Source organism: Oryctolagus cuniculus, chromosome 3, assembly GCF_051225735.1.
Source record: "Oryctolagus cuniculus isolate XC-2025 breed Fujian yellow rabbit chromosome 3, ASM5122573v1, whole genome shotgun sequence".
NCBI classification, from domain to species: domain Eukaryota; kingdom Metazoa; phylum Chordata; class Mammalia; order Lagomorpha; family Leporidae; genus Oryctolagus; species Oryctolagus cuniculus.
Genome location: NC_142869.1, coordinates 17,981,888 through 18,002,558, shown reverse-complemented (window position 1 = coordinate 18,002,558; position 20,671 = coordinate 17,981,888). Strand labels below are relative to the sequence as shown.

The 20,671-nt window shown below is 40.8% G+C and overlaps 1 protein-coding gene across 2 annotated transcripts in view; it reads right to left on the bottom strand.

Moving 5' to 3' along the window:
- Positions 1 to 20,671, bottom strand: part of EPHA4 (EPH receptor A4) — a 157,856-nt gene that overhangs the window by 54,054 nt on the left and 83,131 nt on the right. For both annotated transcript variants that reach the window (XM_002712496.6, XM_008259229.5), the window contains exon 5: positions 11,920 to 12,258. In XM_002712496.6, coding sequence (XP_002712542.1) covers positions 11,920 to 12,258 — 339 coding nt within the window. The remainder of the gene's footprint in view (positions 1 to 11,919; positions 12,259 to 20,671) is intronic.

The following is a 20,671-nucleotide window of genomic DNA, read 5'->3' as shown; positions in this document are numbered from 1 at the left end:
GAGAAGAACAACAGTCATTAGGGTGAGGTTCTGAGACACACCTCATCTTATTCCCAATTCAGTCTCACTGCATAGAAGTCTGGGAAAGTTCCAAAAAACACAAAGAATCAAAATATTCAAGGGACAATATCCATAAACCACTGAATCCTGAGAAGCTGGGTTTTAGTGCCACCTAAGGGAGCCACAGTTTTATGTATAGCCAAACTTTCCTGTCCAGCTTCTGGCTTATTATGTGAAAGAGAGCAAAGAAGCAACTGGTGAAGAGAGAGAAAAGAGAAGGACCCTTGGGTTAAATTACAACCAGTACATTTGAAAATGTTTCAAGTACAAATGGTCACCACATGCTATATTCTCAAAAAATATGGTCATGAAATTGTATTTCTGCAGCCCTCATATATGAAACTCTATCTTTTTGACAATTCTCTTAAAAGCTATGATATAGGTTAGGAACAAGAGAATAATTTATGAGCAGGGATTTTAAGCTCAGGAATTGGCAACCAACGGTTTTTTTTTTTTAAATTTTGAGGTATCAGCCAGGAACTAAATTATGTGTGCCAGATAGTTTAAACTCCTACAGGCATTACAAGACCAATGTGGAAACAACTGAGCTATTAAATTTTAAAATATTATTAAGGCCAATAGATTTCTTCAACTGGATCTGTGCTTGAGAATTCAAGATGACTTTTATAGTCATAAGGAATAACAAAGAATGTGTTATAACTGTTTGAGGATTTGATTTTTATTTTTAACGAGAGGGTTCACAGCATCTCACAGGGGCCAATCTAACAAAATTTGCTGAAGTGTGAAATTCAGTGTAACTGGCTCCACCTAGGAGTCAATCCCTAAATACTGGAAGGACCTCATTATCCCACCTAGAGTCTCTAGAATGACACTGAAGCAGGGTTCTAGCACCCTACAAGAAGTTTTATGGAAGTGCTTTAAGATAGGAAGAGGAGGAAGAAGTTAAGAGAAAAAAAGCCATCATCCAAAGATTACAAATAGTTATGGTACACCCTTGTGAAGTTCATGGGGAGATTCAAAAGCTGTCTCCTCCATCAATCTCCCCAGACAACAAGCTTTTCTATTACGTGAAGACCCCTTCTTGGAGCTGTACCTGAATTAGTTGCCTTGTCCGCATGGAGTATATGACAAGGGTTGTATACATAATGCATGCTTTTTTTAAACTCTCCGCCCACTGTCTGTGGTTACAAGAAGACATTCCCAACTTTCACTGAGTAGGATTCTGCCTTGTGCTACTTGCTTTCAGTGTAGAACAAAGCAACAAGAAAACCTACTACATACAATACTGATGACTCTACAGCTATTGTAAGCAGTGAAAATGAGATGACCTCAGCTCCAGGAATTCCCAGGATTCCAAAAGAATTCTCCTTGGAAGTTTCCTAAAATCATGCTCTCCCAGATCACTGTAGGATCAGGATTAGATTCCTGGAGCTTCAGATACAAATAAGGGCTCTACCAGCAACTGTTAGAATCATCTGCAATTTTCAGACAGAGGAGGTTTGATCAAGCTTTCTGGCCCTGGTTTGTTTCTTTCTGAGTCCTGGTTTTGGTAAGGGAACATGGACAAAGCTGTACTCTCTTCCACCCTTCGACTTATTATGCTCCAAATACACTTATTACATTAAAAAAAAAAATAGGGCTGATTCAGGAGGCAGATTTACAGCTTGAAGTATGTTATCTACATAAACACAAACCCTCCTGGGAGCCATTGTGAGCCTGCCCCCTTTTCAATGCTGGTTCTAGTAGACAGATGCTAACTCAAGCTTTGTTACTCAGAGTGAGTCTGTTGGTGGCAGATCCCTGTTTAGTCCCCATGAAAAAGCTGAAGCTACTGAGTTAAGACTTGTTTGTATGTATATGTCATAGACAAAAGTTTTCTACAAAAGAATTTATAAAAAAACTTTTTCATCTTTTTTTGGAAAGTAAGAATACAACTGCATGAGAAATTTGGGTAAACACATTGTCATTGTGAAGAAAAAAAGGTGGACCATCCTTCATGGTTTTCCTCTTCCCCTCTCAAGAGATAACAAAATAGAACAAATATTTCAAATCACTGTAATTTCTTCTCGAAGATATTTTAGGGAGATTATGTTTTAGAAAGTGGCACCATGCTTTGTTATAACAAAAGATGGTTCAGAGGAGAGCGCTAATATGATTCCTCCAGACCAGGCTAGGCAATGGATGGGAAAAAGACAGAATTTAATATGAGTTGTTTTGTTAGGCCTGTGTCTATTTGGAGGTCATTTGGTTGACAGTTTGGCTGGATTCCCACAGCACTCTTGATGCTGACTCTCATGTGTGAGCAAAGCATTAAGTGACATTTCCCAGTGCAAGTTCAGTGTTCACCGGGCAAGGGACCACACTAATGTCTGCCGCCACCTCTCGTTTTCTACTGTTGCTCTTTGGAGGGAATCTATGGAAGCCTTTTTATTCTTCACTTAGGGTACAAACGAGGAGAGTGCATGTGTGTGTGCTGAGACGGCAGGAGAAAGGGGGAGGATCATTAACTGAGAGAGATTTTTACTACTGATGGATAGAGCTAAGGTTTGCTTATCTTGATACATTAAAATTTGAATTCTAAAAAAAAAAATCCTGTAGGGAGGGCATTTGGCACAGCTGCTTGGGACACCTGCATTCCATACGGGAGTTCCAAGTCTTGGCTAATGCAGATCCTGGGAGGCAGCAGGTGATGGCTAAGGTAGTTGAGTTCTTTCCCACCCATGCAGGAAACCTGGATTGAGTTCTTAGCTCCTGGATAGGGTTTCTGATTCCTGGCTTTAGCCTGGCCCAGCCCTGGCCCATTCCAGGCATGTAGGGAGGGAACCAGTGCAGTGGATGAAACCTTTCTCTCTCTCTCTCTCTCTCTCTCTCTCTCTCACTCTCGCTCTCGCTCTCACTCTCTCGCTCTCTCCCTCTCTCTCCCTCTCAAATAAATAAACAAATCAACAAATCTCCAGTCTCCACCTGAAGACCACATACAAGATGCTCTCCTACGGTCTACCCACATCATGATTCAGATGAAGGCTCTGTGTATTTGGGTGTCATGACCAGGCATTTCAATTAAGCCTTGAAAGATCTCTCAATGCAGGATTAGTCCTGCAGCATGGCTTTTGGGTTTTCATGATGTTTAAAGGGAAAAAAAAAAAAAAAACTATTTAAAGACATCAGCAGGGGGTTAATGGACGCTTTTGACAAAGTTTCTCTCAATCTTTTTAGTGATGTTCAATAGCAGACCTGACTCCAGAGGCTCTTTTGGCTCCTCTGAGGATATAGTAATTAATTTAGCCAGTTGAAATGGCAACTAGATAATTTAGAAGCCCACCTAAAGCCCTTGCTAGCCCTGCGTTGTTCATTTCTCATCTCAGCTTGACACTTATTTTTCAAATATCTCGATGGCTTCTCCAGAGCGTATACAGGCTGCTGGTAGTGTTTGATGTAGGAAACACAACAGTGAGAAATGAAATACAAATCAGAATGAGACTGTCAAGTGAATGCCAGCAAATGGATTTCCCTTCTTACAAATGAACACATGTGCATATTTATGTAGGAGCAATGGTAAAGGAGTCAGGAAAAATAGTATTCTTGGTCCTGGGTTTATAAATAAAAGCTTCATTTTCTTAGAATGAAATATTTACCTCTTTTTAAAAAAGTAACCTTTTACTTAGATGCAATAATTACTGGTAGGGTCCATAGACAATTTGTCTATGCTGCTCAGTCATCCTTGAAGCTGGATAATTTAGTATGTTCCTTTGGAAGGCTTTTAGTTTTCCCTTCCTTTCTAGGACTTACGGAACTTGCCCTAAATATAAATTCCTGAATCCATAATACACATAGCAGGCTACACCATTATACATCTGTTGATTTATTTTTAATTACGATTATAGTTAGAGAGTATGTTTATTAATTACAGTATCAGTGATAATATTCCCATGGAAATAAAATTTTCAGTATTAAGTTAGAAACATGAGACTGTTTCATCTTTTTCTTATAAAAATAAAATGTACTGTGTGTTTTTAATATACATTTCATAGGTCTTGTGAACTAAACCAGGAACCCATGGCTGGCCCAGAGCTATTAATGAGAAACCCACAGCCTGGATCCTCTGGAGCCCATCTATGCTTGCTCAGGGCTCTAATCACACGGGCACTGAAAAGACTCCAACCATTTCCACGTGAGAGGTTGTAACCATTACAAATCTACAACTGAAGATGAGCAAATTTTCAGCAAACTCAATAGAATTGTTTTTTTAACTTGTTTATAAGGATTTAAAAATGTGTCATTAGAGCAAGTTCTCTGTTTTCTAGATTTCACTGGTTTTTATCATTTGTTTTTCTTTTATATTCTTAGAGGTAAGGAAAAATAACATGTTTTGAGATCAAAGGCAAAGAAGAAATCATCTCAGTAGAGAACAATGGAGAAGAACAGAGTACAGGATTATCTAGAGGGAAATTGCTGCTGGCACCTAGAATCCACACAACAGAGTTAACAATGCAGGTGCTCTACACCGGAACATCCCCTTATCAGAACAGTGGCGCATGCGCCCCACCATCCACTTAACCCCCAGTGTCAGCGGGAAAAGATCTGTGCTCCAAGAAATCAAAGGCATGGTTGAAATCCTAATTACTTTAGTTAATTTAGTTAATTTTCTTTTTACATAGTCAAAGTCTCTAAAAAAGAAGGTGTCTTGCCAAGCATAAAAATTATTTCAAATGTAAGATTAGCCCAAGTGTTAATCTGCCACTTCCTTTGCCCCAGGACAGCTTCCCACTGAGGACACCAGCGTTCAACACCTTCTCCACCTCCTCTCTGACTGGTCCCCTTCCATGTTCAGTTCTCCAGAGCAGAGACCAGCATACTTTTTGTAAAGAGCAGGATAGTTATATGTTGGCCTTGTGGGCCATTACTCTGTTGCAGCTACTCAGCTATGCTCTTGTCCTGAGACAGCAGCCTCAGACAACTTAGCACGACATAAACAAATAAAGGGGTATTTGTTCCAATAAAACTTTATTTACAGAAAGCATTTATTCATTTAAAGAAAGTTTAAATTTTATATGATTATTGAATATTACAGAATATTCTGATTATTTTCAGCTCTTTAGAAACACAAAAGCCACTCTTAGGGCACCATGCAATAGCAGGTGGAGAATAGGATTTGGCTCTAGGTCCATAATTTGCTGACCCCTATTCCAGGTCACTAAAAAAAGCAACCATCTGTGTCTTTCAAATATCCACAAATATTTTTTATTCCTTCCCAAAAATACAGAAAAGCCATATTTCATTTGAGTTTAGTGTTCCTTTTTCTAACATGATTTTTAAAGTCAGCAGGAATGTGTTTTCTGCTTGTCCATTTACACCACATGTCAAGCTCTCCCCAGAGCCGTCGCTCACACTGAATTGCCGACCAGAGCAGCTCCCTGTCACCACATTTTTCCCAACACCCTCTTGTCAAGCCAAATCGGGCTTCCCAGTAACTCTTCTTTCTTCCTGTTTCTTCCAACTCTTAGGCATCACTATGCGGTAGTCCCCCTATCTGAAAATTCTACGCATTTCAACCTGTCAGAGGCAGAATTTTCTATCCTGCAGCTGAAGACATTTACATGAGCATCTTTCTGAAGCTCTGTTCCTAATTTTATGAAAATTATGTAATTTATAGGTTCTTTTTCCCCCTTAATCACACAAAAAAAGTCTATATTTCAAATCCTGAAAAACCTGGCTGCACCATACCTACACTACCTAACTTCACTGCTCAGAGGACTGTCCCTTTCTCCCACTTTTCCTTGAAGCTTTCTTCTTACTCTCTGGAAGACAGGCAGCAATTACACCCAGTGGGGATGGTAATCCCCACTGTTCTCCATTATCCCACTCAAATTGCACAATACGTCTAATTAAAAGATGGCAGAAAAGAGAATGGGAACTTACCAGTTGAGTAATAAAAGACAAAGTGTATCTTACACTTGGTTATTTTCTTTTCTATACACATTATTTTGGTTTTATTAAATTTATCACTACTTGACAAAGGGAGTTAACTGGTTTTGTTTGTATTGTAAGTAAATATGTTAATCAACAGATAACGAGTATCGAGCATATGAGCTGTACAATAACCACTTTTTTATTATTATTGGTGTGGGTTTTTTCCCTGCATTTTTCTTAATGTTCCAATCCTTGATGGCAATGCCAGTCTAACAAGCAGTACCAGTTCATCTGAAGGCAAAACAATTGGGAAAGGATTCACCAGCAGCCCAGAAAAGCTCTTTGTAACTACCTGTTCTCTAAGAACATTAATGACAGCATCATGCTCTCAGCATGAAGCAGTGCAACCAAGCAAACATGGAACCTCCCCTGTGTTGAGCCATAAGCCAACCCAAGCAAAGACTTGCTAGCAGCAGACCCTTTGCATACAGGCATTGCTATGAAGAGATCTGGTTTCCAAACATTACTGCTAGGGCAGTTTCTTAATCTTGGCACAATGGACATTATACACCAGATGACACTGTATTGTGAGGGCTCACCCTTGTGCATTATAGAAGGTTAAACAGTGTTCCTTGCCTCCGCCCAACACATGCAGCAGAACCAAAAATGTCTGCAGATACTGGGAAAAGTGGGGAAGGGAGGCAGCAATCATTCCCAGTTAGGAACAGTTGCCCTATCTTTGCAGCTATCTTACTCTCCCTTCAAAGTAAATACCTTGGCAGGAGGGACTGAGTAAAGGCAGAACCCAAATGTATTCTGCTGGTGCAATTTTAGAATGTGTTGCACTTTTGGAATTGACTTTAAATCAGTTTCTGAAATCATGTTCTATAGCTGCTAGCTATGAACCCTATGCTTATAGCTCAAATTTCAGATTTGGAAAATATCTCAAAGATCAGCTTGGTTTAAACAATTATGCAATCCATCAAACATTTGAACTCCTCCAAATTCAAAAATATTGGAGATGTTTGCCACTAGGATTCTACAGCTGTGCCAGACACACATGGCCTGATCTATCTCATCATACAGTTTGTAGAACAGTGTCACATGCAAAGTAAAAGTCAGAAATGGTATCATTGCCATTTGGTGCAATTTGGGGTTAGTACAGTATATGACTCAGAGCATGAGGCTAATGACAATTAAAACAAACACATCTAGGGGCTGCCCTTATGGCATAGTGGGCAGGGTCACCACATATGCCAACAGCATCCAATTTGTGTGCCAGTTGGTGTCCTGGCTGCTCCATTTTCAATCTAGCTCCCTGTTAAAGGTCTGGGAAAAGCAGCAGAGGATGGTCCGAGGGTTTGGGATCCTGCCACCTACCCACATGGGAGATCTGGATGAAGCTCCTGGCTCTTGGCTTTGGCCTGGCCCAGCACTGACCATTATTGCCATCTGGGGAGTGAACCAATGGATATAAACTCTCTCATTCTCTCTCTCTCTCTCTTTCTCTCTCTCTCTCTTTCTCTCTAAGTCTGACTTTTGAAATCAATAAATAAATCTTTAAAAAAAAAGAAAGAAAAAGAAGCAAACATACCTAGAGTATGACCTAGCCTTGTAGCTACAAGAGCAAACATGGGGCTGGTGCTAGGGCACAGCGGGTTAAAGCCCCGGACTGCAGTGCCGGCATCCCACATGGGCACTTTTTCGAGTACCGGCTGCTCCACTTCCTACCCAGCTCTCTGCTATGGCCTGGGAAAGCAGTGGAAGATGGCTCAAGTCCTTGGGCCCCTACACCAGTGTGGGAGACCTGGAAGAATGCCCTGACTCCTGGCTTTGGATCAGCTCAGCTCCAGCCATTGTGGTCAATTGAGAAGTGAACCAGCGGATGGAAGAACACCCCCCAACTCTCTTTCTCTCTGTGTATAACTGACTTTAAGATAAATAAATAAATCTTTTTTTAAAAAAAGCAAACACAGGGTGGCTTGGGGAGGGTGCAGGAGGAAACAAGTGCCTCTGTGACATTAAGGTCCTGCTGGCTGCCATCACAGCATTTTGAGCAAAAATATTCACAGTTCTGTTGCATTGGATGGAAACCCCTGTTCCATTTATACAGTATTTCTCTCTCCTTCTGACACACCCTGTCTTCATTTGCTTGAGATGGTCTGCTTAAGTCAACGTAAACTGAAGCAAAGCCACCTAGAAAACAAATCACCCAGCAATCTGTTCTCCCATTTTTCATAAACATCAGGATTTATCTCCTCGTCCACAGAAGACAGAGGAGTTGCCACAGGAGGAAGATAGAGAAAGTGCAATCTCATTTTGCTCCTTTTGGCCCCTCATGTAACAAAGTAACTCTAGAGGAAGTTCCATGAGTTCCCTCCTCTCTAGTTGTACTGTGATACAGACTTCTGGAGCCACACTCCCACAGTATCCCTTGGCCACCCACCTCTTGGGCATGGAGGTGGGGAGGAGGTGACTTATTAGAGAATTTTGGACCTGCTGTGTGCATACAGCAGCCATTCCCACAGTCTTAGCAGCTCAGGCTTTGCCCTTGCGAGGGGGCTGTAGTCAGCCTGCCATGCTGTGTCACTCAAGCAAGCCCTTTTGGCCACAGATAGAAAGCTCACATCCTTCAATCAGCTTAGGGGCCATAAAGCTGACAGACACCCTGATTTCCTTTGTCTTTTGTGTCAACTGCCTTTAAACACAGGAGGGGAGGAAAAAGGTGCTGTTAGCCCCTTAAGACCCAAACAGTAAGATTTGGGTTAGAATGGTTCCAGTAACTATGTGAGAACACAGAGCAGTTCACACCACATTCTACAGTGAAATGATCAAAACTCAGGTAACCCCAGAGCTCCAGGGCCAGACATGGACGTAATTTGGTCTTAGAAATGGGGAGGATATCCAGCTGAATATATGAATGCTCTTATCTAGAATTTAAAGGAAAGCAACTTGGTACTTTCAGGCATAGGCTCCTCCTTGGTTCCTAATACTGGCTCTGATATTAGCCAATATTGGAAAATGGATGACTCACTTCACTTTCATGCAGCTATTCCTCAACTGCTAAATGCTCAAAGTTGGAGAGAATCAGGCAAAGAAATCTAGGAGGCTTAGTATCATTGGTTTGGTTTGGTTGACCCATTATTGATGAAATAAATAAGCTTGTGAAAACAGAGCAAAGACAGACGCCACTAAATTTTGTGGCATCCAGGTGCTAAATTCTAAACATTCATTAACTCTACGTATTCCTTATAGAGTGAGGTAGCATTGCTTATAGTGATCCTTAAGGAGTTGAGTTTAATGAAATTATAGGAACAATTGCAATTAGGATATAATTGTCTGTATGTAAATACACTTAGGGGAGCCCTGATAGAGTTTAAAGATGCTGCATGCACCCAGATTTTGGCCTGTGTTATTAATTTGCACTACTGCGAGGAAAGGGTTTGTTAATCAAAGACAAACTATCCTGATGATTTTGAATTAGCGAACTTCAAATTATGGTAGGATAATGAGGCAGTGCTGTGCACATATATAATTCTCTGCTAAGCGAAAAGCTTTCTGGCTGGCCACATAGGAGGTCTCCTTACTGAAAGATTTATCTTTAATTTTGAACAGCTTCCCAGCATTACCCTTCACAAAAATTAAAATAAAGGAGCTGGAATTTGGTCGTACTCGGCAAACATCCGGGCAGGGCTTCTTGCTGTGGTAGAGAAAAGCTCCTTGGAGCACAGGAACTTCCTGTCCATTTTTTCTCCTAGATCTGAAAGAACTACACCTACATTTCACATGACTTCAACTTTTTCTCCCCTTCTAGCAATGTGTTTGGAGGATTTCAGCGTGTCTTCTTTGTGCTCCTTGGGCCTTTTGGCCTGTTAGGGGTTGACTAAATCTCTTGGCTTGTATTGGTACATAGACAGTAATAAAAGTCTCCCCCAGAATCTGGGGGAGCCCAGCCTCTTCTTGGCAAGTCTCCCTGGGGCTTTCATCTGCCAAAAAGAATGACTTCACCTTGTACTGCTGAGGCCTCCAGAGGTCCATTTCTAGTTTTAATTCAGTTAAGAACATGATGTAGCGATGGGTTTAAAGACAGCCAAAAATGTGGAACAGTTGTGAACGTAAGCATATTGATCAGGTCACAAGACCAGATTCACCAGGGGTGCAGTGACCACTCTGTATTGAACTGGCTCCTTCTAACTCAGAGGAACCTATGTACGTTCCCAGGATCTGTGTCTGATGTTTCCACTGCTTTCTTCCAAAAGAGAACTAATAAAAAGCTGGCAATCATGGAGTACTTGTGATGCAACCAAAAACTCCTACACCATTCTAGTCTTTGTAGAAAAATAAAACCAACGACCATTAACCAGATGACATGTTCACACCACTTATTTTAGAAAGACTGTTGACACTTGCATAACTGGAGACATATTCCAGTACAATTTGCTGTTCAAAATCTTCTCCAAGTCTTAACTTTTTATTTATTCTAGAGCATTCGGGGAAAATGGAAAAATAATGGCTTTGGATTAGGATGCTGGAGTACTTTTCAACATAGGATCAATTAGTACAGATATTTTACTTAACTATAGAGTGCACTTATGAAACATTCATTTAAGAAAAAAGTGCAGCAAAAGGCAATAGGATTGCTGGCAATTTATGATCCTTTTCCGGCGATGTTTGCTGCCCTTAAGAGTTTCACAAGAGGCTAAACTATAGTCTTTCTTTCCTGTTCTGAACTCTCCAGAAATAATAGGAACCCAGCAATAGAAAAAAATGGAGTGAAGCAAACTTTTTTCAGGGAAGGACTTCAGATGAGTAGGTCAAGAACCAAGTCCTAAAAAATCCAGAGTTTGAAACATTTGATATTCAAGGTTTTGTGACAGTCTGCAATTAATTCAGCAGAAGTACTTCACAAACAGAAATTGTTTTCTACCCATCCCAATTAGAAGGAAGTAAGGCAGGAAATGGGATATATGAGAGGTCTTCAAAAAGTTCATAGAATTGAATACTATGAAAAGATCAGGCATGCTTTCAAAATTATTTGCACCAAAACAGAGACAGACAGGCAGACAGGAGAGAGAACCCATTTGATGGTTCATTCCCCAGATGCCTGCAATGGCTCTGGGCTTGGCTGAAGACAAGAGTGGGAAACCAATCCCATTCTCCACATAAAGTTCAGGGACCTAACTACTTGAGCCATCATCTGCCTCCTCCCAGGGGCTCCATTAGCAGGAAGGTGGAATAGGGAGCTGGAGTCAGGAATCAATGCCACATGAGTATTTTAACCAGCATCTTGATAATGAGGCTATACATCTATTCCATAAACTTATCTTGGATCCCATTTTTCCATGAGCTTTGTGAAGTACCCTCACACTGGTTGCTTCATGTCTCCATATCATCCATGGATTCCACTACGAAAATGGCTACAAAACTGGTATATAACTTCAGGCAAACTTTCCTAACCACACAAGCATTTACATAGTGATTCCAATATGGGCCCATGTAGATTATTTATACAATTTTACATTAGAGGTCAAGATCAAATATACAGATACTAAGGCTTTTGGTAGAAAATACAACAAATGCCAAGATAGATCTTTGTGTTGGCAAAAATCTGTTTTATAATCACATATCATCTGTCAATGCTATGATGTCCAGCCATGCACTTGTGATTAAAATGCCCACTATGACTCTCCCACAAGGGAAGTCCAGCATGGAGGAGTGACTCAGTTCACTACAGTGCCATTCCCTTTCAGTCAGACTCCCCCACTCATCACTTTACTTCTACCACCTACTACAAGGCTTAACATTCAGTTCATGTTCAAAGAAATGTTTGCTGAATGATTAAACACCCTTCTAAGTATGCTCTGCATTGCAGGTAGGTTTATCATGGGGTCTACGTCCACTGTAGAATGTTGCTATCATCCATGGGTATCAGCACAGCCTTTTCTTTATGCACATTCAGAGGATACAATAAAGTAATCTGATTCTTACCTGCTTGATTGGTTGTCACAGTGACAGAAACGGACTGGTCAGGGCTAGGGTTATACTTGGAAACTCCATTCACAGCCCAGATCTCAAACGTGTAATTGGTGTGAGCTAGAAGGTCAGTGATGGAGACCTTGGTGCTCTTCAGGCCGTTCTGCTGTGGTGTATAGTGGACCCCACTTCCACAGGGGCGGCACTTGCTGGGGTCACCAGCTCCACATTTCTTGCAAACCACATTGTAGGAGATATCCTGACGACCACCTGTATTCTGAGGACTGCTCCATTCCAAGTTCACTGATGTCTCGTTCACGTTTGAAATGAGGTTGAGGGGAGCGGATGGTGGGCCTGGAGGAAGAAGAGAGAACCCATCACACCAAGAACGGAAATATCCCTTCAGGATCACTAAGAGCTCGTATCATTTTTCATGGCTTTAAGAAGTACGCTGGGCCCATTTGACAATGAAAGCAAAAAGCAAATCCAGCCAGCAAAAAGATCTTTTAAAAGAACAATATGGAAGAAGGCTGTACGTTGAGTGCCATTCTCATCCTGTGCAAACAAACATAGCATCAACTGCCACTCTGAGATGCGAAGCAACATTACAGCAAATGGGCTCCACGCCCAGGCTTTCCCTCTCAGTTGGCAGGAAAATAGCATAACTTATCTAGTCTCTATCTTATCTTCTTAAAAAACGGGCATAGGAATGGGATTGTCTTTCCCAGGGCTGTTGTGGAACTCTGGTAAATTAATAGTTATACCTATTTTAGAGAAAAATCATTCCTGAGTATAGTACGTCATCAATAGCAAATCAAATCAACAGAAATGTACAGATAGGCCTCCGCAGTTCTATATGGCAGTTGAGCTAAGCTGTTTATGGTTGATTAGTAGGAACCAGTTTAACAGGAATGTGGAGATGTCAATGATACAGCTGTCAGAGACTGCTCAAAGCTACCAGATCCTTCCTGCCACCCTTCAACTGGGCAGGGCTGCAGCAGGCTGCTTAAAAAGGTACTCATTCTCACCAACATCAAGTAACTTCTGAAATATGAATGGCGGCCATTGTTGTTATGAAATAAGGTAACTGATCACTAACCACATAATGATTGGTTTAAAATAATAAGAAAAATATAGACTATGATGAACTTCTTGCCTCTTGCTGCAGATTAGTCTTTCTATGCCAAGAAGGTGTGACACAAACAGCTACCACACGGAAGAATGAGGCTGGGAGAACAGACAGGAAATTTTCTTGATCTGAGCCAGTGTTAAAAGATTGAAAAGACACCTACCACACACATGAAAAACTTATTCATATGACAGTTGGAGAGCTCTCTGTTTCTTTTCCATTTTGGTCTTCCATGAAAAGGGCCAAAATGAGTTTTAATGAAAACCTGAGGTTTCTTGATTACTGTATCTTTACCATTGCTAATGTATTTGGAATGACTGTCTTGAGGGAAATTTGTATATGTTCCTGAGGAAAAGGAAGTTAGCTGAAGACCTGGATGAACTTGGGACAGAATGCATTGTTCCAAGGCAGAGGTTGAGAGGGAATTTGAAGAAGGAACCCATGACTAAGTCGTCACATGCAAGATCTGTTTCTCAGCCTGCAGTAAGGAATGGCCAGCAGATTTTGGTGGTACCATTTAATAAGGGCAATGCAGTCTCCTTTTCACTTTATGCCATTTAATTGAAGATTTTACATTAACAAGACAAGCAGGCTCTCCCAAACCCCTCTTGGGATTAATTATCAAAAACTTTGCTTAGCATTAAGACCCACTTCCCTTACTACGAATGTTAAAGGAAAAATTCTAAAATTTTTTCAAAAAATGTTTGAGATTTGTGTTAAAGGTTAGATTAGAGGTAGGTGTCGTGGCACAATGTAGTAAGCAGCTGCTTGGAATGCTTGCATCTCATATCAAAATGCCAGGGATAAAGTCCTGACTGCTTCCCATGCAGTTTGCTGTTCATGTGCCTGGGAGGCCGCAGATGATGGCCCTAGTATTTGATTCCTAGGATCCACTTGAGAGACCTGGAGAGAGCTCCTGGCTTCTGGCTTCAGCCTAGCCCAGCCCCAGTTGTTGAAGACATTTAGGGATTGAATTAGCATATGGAAAATCTTTCTTTCTCTCCTTCCATTTCTGTTACTTTGCCTTTCAAATAAATAAATAAAAACTTTTTTTTTTAAAAAAAGTAAGATCACCTTACCGAAATTCTCAGAAATAAAATCTAAACTCTTGTTTAATATTTAGATTTTAAAATTTTAATTATGGTCCTTGGCACAGTGACTGTAGCATGATAAATATCTGGTTTTCAAACACATTAATGGAGTTAGAGAAATTACGGATTCTAAGAGGCAGATTAGATGTTAAAGATCATTTGGCTAAATGCCCTCATTTCAAAGATGAGGAAATTGAGATTCAGAAAGTGGATCAGATAGCACTAAGAGTTCACACCATTTAATTAGTTGTGGAATTTGACTAAAATATAAAAATATTGTCTTCTATTGTGGGGTTATTTCTATTCCACCATGTGCTCTTCAGTGAAGGTATAATGACAACAAGATCAGAAGTTCTAGCTGAACTTTGAGAGGTAAAGGTAGGAGAATGGAGTGTATGCATCTTCAACCATGTGTGAATTCCATAACATTTGCCACCACCGCGAAACCCATTACCAGCCTGCAGCGCAAGTGCCTATGGCATGGCTGGGTTTATAAAAATGGGTCAACCACTGGCTCTCATTTTGCTCTGACTTCCAGGGTTGAACAAGAGTGATTCTGAAATCCATTAACCTCCTCGCCAAGGTTCCTGGTCCACTTTCACATGGGAAAATGTGACACAATGAATCAAGCACCACAGAGGCAAAAAGTCAGCAATTAGTATGTAGGACGGGGCATGGCAATGTCTAAACAGAGGAGAAATGGAGCAGAAAACCCAACGGTCACAGTACTAGGAGATATAACACCGCCACGTGGAAAACAAATACAAAGATGCTGCAGGATTGAAGATGGAGAATTGGCAGGAAAGCTCTCCCGGAACAGCCAGCGTCCCTTCCCAGGAATTCTTAAAAAACGTCTCTAAGGGACTCTCATGGCAAGATGGAGAACTAGGCAGGTCCAGGTTCATTGCTGCACCATGAAGAGGTTTTGGAGAATTATACTGTATGTGTTTCATGCTTTGCTTTCATAGAGAGTGATTATTGTATGTGGACAGAGTAGCATCCTAGAAACTGGTCTATTACACAGGGGTAGACAAAAAATAGAAAAGTGCACCCACTGGATTTTAATGTTGCAAAGATCTGAGGAAGGGTGGAAGCTTTACAAATTAAATCATAATGGTGGCTGTGTTGTGGTTTGGAGATTCTGTGTGAGTGCGTGTGAGTGTGTGTGTGTGTGAGTGTGTGTGAACTCTTGTCAATTCAAAGATGATAGACATGTAACAATGGGTTGTCCACTTATAGGGAGGGGACATCACCTCCTGAGAAAAGAAATTATCCTCTAGCCAAGACAATGAAGGAAATAAATGGACTTGAATACAACTAAAAGCCTATCTGGATGCACCATCATACTGAAAATAAATCACCTGTAGAGATGGCTGGAAAGAAAACAGGCATTTGGAGCAACAAGAATTCACTTGCAATAAACGTAGATTATTTCCTCTTCCATTTATGTCAGTATAGTGTCTAAATATTTAGGAGCAGTTAAATTTCTGACGTAAGATTGCCCTTCTCATCAGAAATAGGTCCACCTGCCAGTACACTGCAGTTACTAATACGGTTGGTTTCTGCATAGATGGGTTCTGCTTTCACAGATTCAATCAACTAGAGGTTTTAAAAAGTTGCCGATTTTGTGGCACAGTGGGTTAGGCTGTTGCTTCCAATGCCAGCATTCCATGTCGGAGTGCAGGGTTCAAGTCCTAGCTGCTCCACTTCCCATCCAGTTTCCTGCTAATGTGCCTGGGAAGGTGGCAGGTGATAGCTCAAGCGCTTGGTCCTCTGATATGTGGTACTTCTGGATGGAGTTTCGGGATCCTGGCTTCAGTCTGGCCCAGACCCATTCATTACAGCCATCTGAGAGTAAGCCAGTAGATGCAAGATCTCTGTCTCTATCTCTCCCTCTGTGTGTGTGTGTGTCTGCCTTTCAAATAAATAAATCTTGCATCTTCTCTAAACATACACATGCATTCTTTCTTGTTATTATTCCCTAAACAATACAGTGTAACTATTTACATAGGATTTACATTGTGACAGGTATCATAAATATCACAGAGATGATTGAAAGTATAAGGGAGGATGTTTGTATGTTCTATGCAAATACTGAGCCACTTTATGGAAGAGACTGAACATGTGAGGATTTTGACATCTGTGGATGTCCTGGAGGCAATCCCCCAGGGCTATCATAGGATCACTGTGTGAGTATTACAGCAGGAAGAGATAATTGTACAATTTGTTCTTATTTTCTAGTAACCACATTGACATCATACCTACTGGGCACTGACAACAGGTAGCTTGGAGGTCCCTATGAATGGCAAAATTTTGTGCTTTTCAAAATTACCCACTACTAGCCTGAATGTGGGACCAGCAGTTAAGTCCTGCTTACAGTATTATTCTACATTTCATTTCCTTATTTCTATGCCCTACTTTGTTTGGAACAGGTAAGGTGTCTTCCTAATCAAACATCCATTCCACGCTTACTTTTATCATCAGTCTAGGTGCTCCTCAAGAGAACTGCTGTCTTCATCATTTTCCAGTGTCTTTCATGGTTCCTAGTTTATAGCAAACTCAATAAGTTTGATGAGTCAATGAATGAATGGACAAATGGTTGGAAAACTAGCAAAGTCCTTTAATGTATTTTATATCCATTTACCTGCAGTGTTAGGAAGTGTGTGAATTAATGCAGGCTTCTCTGAGATAAATCTCTACTCACAGTCATTCTTTCATAAACACATTCATTAACATTAAGCTTATAAAGCAGAATCTCAATGCAACTAGTTTAATACAAGTTCTTACTTTCTTTTCTTTTTAAAAAAGATTTATTTATTTATTTGAAGGGTAGTTACAGAGAGAGAGAGATGGAGAGACTTTCCATCTGCTGGTTCACTCCCCAAATGGCCTCAAGGGCCAGAGCTGGCCAGTCTGAAACCAGCAGCCAGGAGCTTCTGGGTCTCTCATGTGGGTACAGGGGCCCAAGTACATGGACCATTGTCCACTGCTTTCTAAAGCACATTAGCAGGGAGCTGGATAGGAATCAGTGCAGCTGGGACTTGAACTGGTGTCCATATGGGATGCCTGTGTCTCCAAGCCCCTCACTGCCCCTCTCTCCCCACCCCCTATTTTCAATAGTTAGAGAATTCCTCTGGAAAAAGTAGGGAAAAAGCTCATATCCTGAGCTTACAAGGAGAGTTACATAGCAATTATTGGCAGTTACTCCTGCTGGGAGAGATTGTAGAATCATTCATTTGTTCAAAAAATATTGATTGAATGTTGCATTTGTCACATTTTCTAGATGAGAGGAAAAATATATTCTGACTCATTATAATACTTCACCGATAGCTTCCTAGATAGTTAGATGCAGGGGTAGAGCATCTAGAGGAAAAGGAAAGAGACTAAAGGAAACTAAAATGGATGTTCTGTGCACTGGATGTAAGAGCAAGTGTGCTGCCTTTTTTTTTTTTTTTTTGGCTGTAAAACCAACCACTACGGCTGGGAACTTAAAATGTGTGCTCCATCAGTTAAAGTTTTGACAAACTAGGGTTGGTTATTACGACTTTTCTTTCTCCATCCTGATTGAAAATGATGAATTATTCAGGTATGAAGAAAAGGAAAAGTTTATATCTGAATAAAATTCATTTCAGTCTTTTTTCCTTTAATTTTATTGTCATGATCAGAAGACTTCTATAAATGAATCAAACACTTGCATATCTTTAAGAGCAAATCAATTTCCTTCCTTTACATTTTGTGGTTGTACTTGTAACTCCCTGTGAAATTCACACAGAAGCCTCAAATTCCTCCTCTCTGTATCCCCTAAAGTGGAGCAAGCTTGTTAACATTATTTTAAAATTTTCATGTTTAAACTTACTTTCACATTTTCAATAAAATTTAGTAGCACAGATAACAGCTATACTACCAGAAACAAGTGAAATGCAATAATCCTTAGTTTATGAATCTTTAGAGCAGGGTCTGGCACGCCTCTCTGTAAAGAAATTTTACTATCTGGACAGATAGTAAATATTTTAGGCTTTATGGGCCATATGGTCTCTGGCAACCACTCAGCTCTGCCATTGTACCTGCAAAGCAGCCATGGACAATATACCTAAGCAAATGGGTATGGCTATGTTCCAAGAAAACTTTAATTACAAAATATAGATAGTAATTGAAATTGGCCTTGAGATCCTGGTTTGCCAATCAATGCTGCAGACAATTTGATGAGTGCAGTGTACCTTTCTCCCAGGAAGGTGCTCTCTGATATCCCCATAATTTTGCACAAAATTATGTCTAGAGACTTCCAGCATATCCTGAGGCTACAGGGAGCTCAGTCCAGGAGTCCCTAGTTAACTTACAAGCACTTACAGAGCTCAGGAAACAAGCCTGCTTCTCAAGCCCAAATGATACCTAATCTCATTGTCTAAGGAAGGAATAAAACATGTGAAATATTCTAGTTTGTTTCTTGAGCTTCTCATTGCTCTGGAAAAAAATAGGCACTGCACCTCCTGCCATTGCGGATGAATTTCATGAACATCCATTTACTGCTCTAGTGTGAAATACTTTCTCCGTCACACAGCAGGTACTGGTGAAAGGTACCTCAGTAGATAATTATTATTTTCTAGGAAGATGTCACTTTGCATTCATTCAACAGGAGCTTGACAGTATTAAGCCCCAAAAACACTGCAGCCAAATGATAGCAGACGCAAAAGACTACGATAGCATATCATAAACATCATACTGTATCATGTTATATCATAAAAGGAATCTTGATCTTCCTTAATCAATTATGAAATGAACTAGAAACTATTTAGAGGAAGTCAGTGAATGAGACATCTAAGGAAGACAGTATTCTAAGCAAAAAATAAAATTCCAGTAATTCCACACATTTTTTTTTTTTATTTTTTTTTGGGACAGGCAGAGTTAGACAGTGAGAGAGAGAAACAGAGAAAGGTCTTCCTTCCGTTGGTTCACCCCCCCTGGCTGCTACGGCCGGCGCGCTGCGCCAATCCGAATCCAGGAGCCAGGTGCTTCCTCCTGGTCTCCCATGTGGGTGCAGGTCCCAAGCACCTGGGCCATCCTCCACTGCCCTCCCAGGCCATAGCAGAGAGCTGGACTGGAAGAGGAACAACTGAGACAGAACCAGTGCCCCAAATGGGACTAGAACCCGGAGTGCCTGCGCCGCAGGTGGAGGATTAGCCAAGTGAGCCTCTGCGCCGGTCCCTGCACACATCTTAATTCTTCCTTCCAATGGTTAGATTAAAGTTTAATTCCTCAGTAGTTTAAAGAATGCACTTGATGGCTTATGTCAGGATTTAATATGTAAGGACTTAAGGTAGCCCTTTGGGATAATGTAATATTTACATAACCACAAGAAATCTGTATGAGTCTTAATAAGGTCATTCAAACACTATCAGCCAACACCAAACTCAAAGTCACAAATATCTCCAAAGTGATCTATGAGTCAGGTAAGAACCATTCCATGGAAAGCCTAAGCTAGATTGTCTGCACCTTGTGTGTTTCACCCCTTCCCTATTTAGAAGTGGGTCTGCATGAAATGAGCTCTACCATAGGTTTAATGCATATGAACACAAGGTGTAATGTGCCATCTAAATTTGAAAGTTGTGCTTTTTATAACAACTAAAATTAAAGTGCCAACAGACCCCAAGACGGAGGGAGAAAGGACAGGTTGAAGACTCAGAGCAAAACTTAAAACTTGTGACTCAAATGCTTTGGATTGGTGGCTCAGCCTAGAACGCTAATCTCTGATGCCCCCCACTTCACATCAATGACTCCTTAGCCCTGAGGTTTAACTCTCATTCCTGACTGTTCTCTTTACACTGTAGTCCTCCTGTGCCCTGCGCCACTGCACCATCCTCTGCTGCTGCTTCAATGATCTTGTTCATTTAAGGGCTACCTTAGGTCCTTAAGGAGGTTCCCACAGAACCTCCAGAACAGGAATCCTTCCTCTTTTTTGGTTTATGCAAACAACCTGACCCTTAGCACAATGGCTGGCATCTGGTAGATGCTCAGTAATGATCTGCAAGATGAACACAGGGATGGATGCTGATTCTTCAGCCCAGTCCAGCTCACTATCAGAAGCATCACTGCCAGAGCACTTGTCCATGTCACAAAAACTGAGCCAAAATGAGAAGAAAGGAGAAAAAGCAATCACACACTAAAATACTGAAAAAGAAAATACTCAAATCTGCAACCAAGGCAAGGAGATAGATGGCAGAAAAAAACAAAGTAGCTGGACTCGTAATAGAGTGGCTTCTAGAGCTATCACAGACTTTTAATACTTAACTGATTTTTAATCACCATTTTAAAATTCAATGCCTGAGCCATGAAATTAATTCTGGATGTGAAAGGAAGATCCCCAAAGAGCATGGGCAGAACATAACTCTCAAATGATCAATTTCTTTAAGCACCACTGTCACCCCACTAAAATGCCAAGGCAGCTGGTACAGTCAGACACATCTTCCAAGGAAGAAGCACCCTGGGTCTCAAGCTCCATTTCATATAGCTTCATTAATCATGTGCAACTTTTGGGCTGTCAATAATACTT